Genomic DNA, 6,737 nt, shown 5'->3' with positions numbered 1-6,737 from the left:
TTAGACTGACCACCAACCTTCCCTACAATGACACCTCCTTTCTTAAGTCTAAAATCATTCTTAAGAGATGATTCAGACTCTTGAGACAGATGTTGGAACATTTGTTATGACATCTAGGTTTGATTTTCCATATTAGCTTTATCAATCTTGAGGTCTTGCATACCTCTGAAGTCATCCTTCTTTATAATAACTTATTTGCCCTGTTTGGTTAAGCCTCGCTTGGAAATATTGAAGTTCATATTCCTCCTTTGATCACAATTATCCAATTTACCGAAGGTCTTGATTCTTTCCTTTGTTCTACTGTCAGTACATAAGCAGTCTTTTCTTTAGACCTATGTCAGGTACCCTGATCATTATAGTGTCATTCTTTACTTCATGAGCCTCTATGTACTGTATGAGCTAATGAGCCAGTAGTCTTAGCATTGTGTTTCTTCTTCTTCTTCCTAGTAAGGGCTTCCTTACATCTTTTGATATTCAGCAGTTCATAACAATAAGACCTTGTATGTCCATATTTGCCACAATGATGACATATCAAAAGCTGTTTCTGGTTACTATGGTGATGAGATAGCCACATGTTAAGCACGACGCTGAGACATGTGGTATAACATTAGAACCTTAGCCTTCTTTTTAGGTATAACGCCTTTCTCTAAAATAATCTTCATCTCTTTTACGCTTGTCTCAAGATCCATTATCTTCTTATCACCGAACATCTCTCAAAACTGCATCGTTCCATTAAGTGAATTTGAACTAGTTTTTAAATTGTTTTCCAACTGCATCAAATTATCTATTTTGGAGTTTAGTGAAGAAGCCTCCTTTTCTACATTTGTGATGTTTGATCCAAGCTCCTTTGTTTCCTTTTGAAGAACATCTATGGTTTTCTTCTGGATGTTTATTCTCGAGCATGCTTCTTTCCACTTGGAATGTAAGATTTTGAAGGATGTAGCAAACTCTTCTTCGGACAAGTCTTTAATACTGGATACACTTGGTAATTTAGATCTTCCAGAATAAGCTATCACTTTATTGGCAGTTTCTCCCTCACCTTCACTATCAAAATCACCAAGCGATGTTTAATCCCTTTTTCTGTCTCTTTAGAAAGGTATTACATTCTGCTCTAATGTGTCCATAGCCTTCACATTCATAGCACTTAATACCCTTCCCACCATTGGATTCATCTTCACCACTGCCTTTGTTCTGGGAACTGGTGTTGGACTTTTTGTCTTGGACATTTGTCCTCCACTTTTTGTCCAGATACTTCAAGGAATCGTTGAACTTTTTCCCAAGAAGAGAAATAACTTCTGGCATGCTTTCCTCTTTATCATCATGACTTATCTCCTCCTGAGTGTTGAATACAAAAGTTATACCTTTGTTCTTCTTTTCAACCCTATCATTAATGAAAATCTCAAAGGTTTGTAGGAAACTAATCAGTTCATCAACCTTGATGTTTCTCAAGTCCCGAGCTTCTTCAATCGCAGTCACCTTCATATTAAACTTCTTAGGCAATGATCTAAGAATTTTTATGGAAATCTTTTCTTCATACATCTTTTCTCCTAAAGCAAAGAAAGTGTTGGAAATATCACATAACCTGATGTGAAATTCACTAATAGACTCGTCTTCATTCATCCTTCGATTCTCAAACTTGTTGGTAAGTAGCTGCAACCTTGACATACGAACTCTGGATGTGCCTTCATGTGCAGTCTTGAGAATATCCCATGCTTCTTTAGCCTCTAAACACGTGTTTGTCAACCTGAACATGTTATTGTCCAGACCATTGAAAAACAACATTCATAGTCTTGGAATTTTCAAGAGCTTCATCATCTTCAACATCAGTCCAATTAACTTTTGGTTTCAACATGGTTGTACCATCTTCAAAAGTAACTACTCGATGTTTCCATCATTTTAGGATAGCTTTCCATGCTTTGTTACCTGTGAATTTGAGAAATACAATCATTATTGACTTCCAATAATCATAGTTGGTGTCATCCAAAACACGTGGTTTGTTGACTGATCCTCCATCTTTTATTTTCTCCATCTGAGCAAAATTTATCTTCCCCGGAGCTCACCCAGCAGACTATGGTGCCTACTCCGATGCCAATTGAAATTTTGTTTCTTAGGGGACAGATGTCAAACATGATGCTTCGACAACAGGTTCAAAAAAATACCATAACCAACACATATGACATAATGAGTTGTATAAGTTGATGGACCTGAAAAACAATAAATAACATAGAGAATTGATAATCAGTTCAATGAAACCACACCTACGTTTGGAGGGTTGAATCCACAACCCAGAGAAAAGAAATTCACTATTAGTAACTTAGTACATTTATACCAACAATCCCATGTTATTCAATGCTTCTTCCTAACATTACCCAATGAATTCTATTTAGAGCCTCCCCATAAATACGAGAATTCATCCACTTTCTTTCTCTATCACACAACCCGTGATAGGATGTTACAACTACCAAACCCTAGTTATCAACTTCAATAAATAAGATTAATGATATTGAATTTTACAAATCAACTAGTCAAACCTTCTATGCCAAGTTATTGAAACATAGAAGTGTACATATAGATTCTACACTTATTCTATTACGGCATTAGCATGGAATAGAAGACACAAAACCTAGCACTATAAAGTTCTTCAATGTAAACACTTGAATACTTGAATTCCAAAGCTTGTTGTGTCTTCCTTATATAGCAATTCTTTTGGGCTTTTCTTTATGGATCTGAGATTTGATTTCCTCCAAAAATATTGCTAAATTAGTTGGAGATTTGATTTGTTCCTTGAATATCTCCAACAAAAAGATATGATTTGGTTTATTACAAATTCAAATTTAAATCTCTTTAAATTTGATTTGATCTTCACAACTGTCTAGAAAATCATATGATCAACATGTGTACAACACGTGTACCTTCTTCAACACGTGCGCCAGGACCAAATGTCTAGCAGCATGTTGGGATATCGTGTCCAACATGTGTACCTTCTTCACCTCTATATAACTTTATCAAGCTAGATCAAATTAAATACTTTGAACACTTCTCCATGTTGTTGTTTTCCAAAAATGCCGCCAATCCAAATGACCATTTCACAAAGTACTTGAGTGAAGGTGCAACCACATGGTAGAAAAAAATTATTGTTTGAATTCATTAAATGGAGAAATGAAATCTATTTTGCAAAACACTGCGTCAAACATGAAGAAATTTGGATGGGGAAATCTTGACAGTTTCTATCGGAGGAAGTTGGAACCTCAACCTCCCAAACTTCAGAGGGACCTCCAACCTCCTCCACCATTTCATATTTTCCAATTCGACGTAGTTAGAATATGCAAGGGGAGTTCCTAAGTTGGTTTCATCTACCAATATTATAAATAAAGCACTTTGTTGTCGATTAGAGGCCTAGAAGAAGCATAGTTGATGGCTTGCACCATATTACCTGTTTACATTGAGAAAATAGTAACTTCGAGGAATATAGCTCCACCATTTCATCCATCCACTTCTCATGTACGAAATGAAATCCAGAAACAATATTACATCAATAATCACCCAAAAGCGAGGGTAACTTCCCCAACCATTATCGGTATAAAAGGTTGGGGTTCAGGTTCGGGGAAGAAGAAACCAAATTGCTATCATTCCCCACCTAATCCTTATTGCTCCCAACAAAAAGAAAATCCAGTATAAGAGAAAGAAAAACAAAGCAATTGGTAAATGAAGACACATATAATAAACTTACATGTAGAAATCTTGATAAATTTGAGATTAGAGGGAAAGAATACTTCAAAAGAAACAAAGCAAGCAATGATATAAAACAAGAGTGAATTGAGAGGAAAAAAAGAGAGAGAAACAATTTATATATATATATATATATATATATATATATATATATATATATATGAAAAACAAGACCTTAAAGGTTGCATATCCACCAATGAATGGGTATTTTGGCATCTGAGGTGCCGTCATCAAAGTCATAATGATAATTATGTTTCCTAGAAGATAATCATATCACACCTATTGATATATCTTCATCATACGCACCACAAACAACATGTGGCAGAGAGTGAGGGAGTAAAATCTCGAAGAGTTTCTTCGGATCTTGACAAGGAAAAATAAGAATGCCAAAGATCAAGATTGACAAGACATGTTTGGATGAAAAAAATATTCACCAAAACCGTAGGAGTGCTTAGGTTGACAAGCCACAAAGAAGAACACCCTTGATTACAATGTTGAACAAGCAACTCCAAGCACAAGAAGGAGAAAGTGAATTGTGATATTTGAGTTTAAATTTTTTCTTTTTCACAAAAATAATTAATTTACAACATTTTATGTTATAAGCAAGTATTAATAGGGAATCAGCATCAAAAAAGACAAATTACAGCAAAAAAGATAAATGACATGAATATAAAGATATAGTGAAGAAAAAATCACACCAGAGATTATCCCGACTTACTCTAGTCCCCAAGAGTTTTTTCTTGAAATTTCCACTAAAAACAATAATTTAAACTTTTACATAGTAATAGCCCAACAACCTTACAACAACTTAAGCTTTTGAATAAGATCAACCAAAAAACCTAACACAAATAACTTGACATTTTACACTGGTTGAGCCCAACAACCTTAACCCAAGTTTTTTATAGGTTTATCTTTCAGCTTTCGAATCTATTACAATATCACAAGAGAACTACGCTATTTTTACTCTCTCAACACTAAATAATGACAAGTAAATAAAACTTAATATACAAATTTGGTGTTTAGAAGTGAGAAAATTTCTTTATATAGGAACAAAATTTGTTCAAAAAGGCAAACAATCCATGGTCTTTGGCATTGCAAAATCGATTAGAATATCTGCCTAATCGATTAGGTTAGCGCAGAAAAAGAAACTATAATCCATGACATCAGTTAATTGATTTGCAAGTCTATCTAACCTATTAGGAGGAGTTACTCTTGCTTTAATTAATTAGATTAAGGCCTAATCGATTATGCAACTTAATTTTGCTTTCATAATCAGTTAGAAGGCTTTTTAATTGATCATGTACTTGCTTGAATTGGTTTTAAGTTTTATAAAAAAATGGAAAGTTTGAAATACATTTGTGTGTGCGCATCACCTTAGTATTGCAAGACTTACTCTTGCTTCATTTATAATTAAATGATCATACTTCAAAATATAACATTAAGCACAAGATCAAGCAAATTTTCACAACTTCAATTCCTTCTTGATTTAACTTTTATTAGCTTTTTCAATTGAAACTTTGAGAACTTTGACTTGTGCTTACATTTTGGTTGATGATGCTTATGATTTATTCTTTCTTGTTTAGTTGTCATCGTCAAAATCTTTAGAAGACATTAACATACAAATCACATAGAACTACATGGAAGACATACCATGGCTACATCGATATACTATTCCTACTTGGGCCAATGAGTATATACTTAACAGATCAATACACACGTTGACCAATAATAAAGAAAGTCCAATACGATCTTCTGAGATAAGGGACTGTTGGACCAATGATAGCATATTAAAAATATTAATTACCACCCAAGGATATGCGCAGTATAAAAGAAATTTCTAGGACATTGGGATCAAACATGAACATGTCATAGAAAAACATTGATCAATTAAAATGATTGAAAAATGACCATCAAATCACATAACAAATAATATTGTGACAGAAAGAGTAATATATCTCAATAAAAAACCAAACCAAGTTATGTGTGAACGACATTCACTTAAACAAACCCAGCAATCCTAAACACTAAAAAAAGAGACCATGAAAAATAGTATTTTACAGAAAGAGTAATATATTTCATTTGATTAAAGTAGTATTAGAAAGAACACTGAACATGACCATATCTCTGCTTTTCTCTTTCATGAATAAATACTTCCTGAGAACTCCCTCCTTTTGGAAACCAGCTTTTTCCAGCACTTTTTGAGACCCAATATTTTCCACGTCGACAAGAGCTTCAACCCTTTCCAAGTGCGAAAACTCAGTGAATGCAACCTTAACAACTTGTTTCACAACACATGTGGCAATCCCTTTACCCCAGTATTTAGAACCTAGAACATAACCAAGTTCTGCAGTTTTGTTCCTGCTTTTATCATGAGGTGAGCTCGAGGACAAAGAAACACATCCAATAGCGCGATCATTAAAACATATTGCTTTGCACCATAGAAACTTGGTTGCTATATTTTCAATGTAGTTTATGCCATCATCTTTGCTGGTGTGAGGTTCCCAAGAGCAGAAGTTGGTCACTTTTTCATCAGTTGTCCATACCATAACATCATCAAGATCAGAAAGATGAAGGGCTCGGAGTGTGATTTGGTTCAAATCAATTTTCTCTTCTTTGGGATATAGTTGGGAAGAAATTGAAGTTCCCTCCATCACAGAACTTGTGTTTCTTTTCTGAGTTGATTTTTAGGCTATTTATAAAGTCATGTAAGAGAGAGAGAGAGAAACTATAGATACAAGGAAGTTGCATGGAAGAAGGGTCTATATAGTTGGAGTTGCGATCAAGCAAGAAATGGATGTTAAGGTATTCAAAGACTGCTTTTTGTGAGTGTGTATGCCATTGTTGACTTGACCAGACTTAAACATGTGCCAAATGCATGACTATGACAAATATGTGACAATAGATAATTCTGGTCAAATTTATATTTCAACCCACAAAGAATGTTATAGGACTTGATGAAGCCTTGAATGAGAAGCGCAAAAAAAAAGGAAAACATAACAATACACTAC

General features: G+C 34.3%; 1 protein-coding gene across 1 annotated transcript; it reads right to left on the bottom strand.

Annotated features, from left to right (window-relative positions):
• Positions 1–5,661: 5,661 nt before the first annotated feature.
• On the bottom strand, positions 5,662–6,586 carry LOC131652594 (uncharacterized). The gene has a single exon (XM_058922501.1). It carries the CDS (start codon positions 6,378–6,380, stop codon positions 5,805–5,807), a length of 576 nt encoding a protein of 191 aa, XP_058778484.1. The 5' UTR covers positions 6,381–6,586; the 3' UTR covers positions 5,662–5,804.
• Between the last annotated feature and the right edge of the window lie 151 nt (positions 6,587–6,737).

Source organism: Vicia villosa, linkage group LG2, assembly GCF_029867415.1.
Source record: "Vicia villosa cultivar HV-30 ecotype Madison, WI linkage group LG2, Vvil1.0, whole genome shotgun sequence".
NCBI classification, from domain to species: Eukaryota; Viridiplantae; Streptophyta; class Magnoliopsida; order Fabales; family Fabaceae; genus Vicia; species Vicia villosa.
The sequence above is the reverse complement of the archived record's forward strand: the minus strand, read 5'-3'. Positions and strand labels throughout refer to the sequence as shown.

Bases quoted from the DNA above. Each gene is read 5' to 3' on its own strand.
- LOC131652594 (XM_058922501.1), bottom strand. From the start codon at position 6,380: ATGGAGGGAACTTCAATTTCTTCCCAACTATATCCCAAAGAAGAGAAA.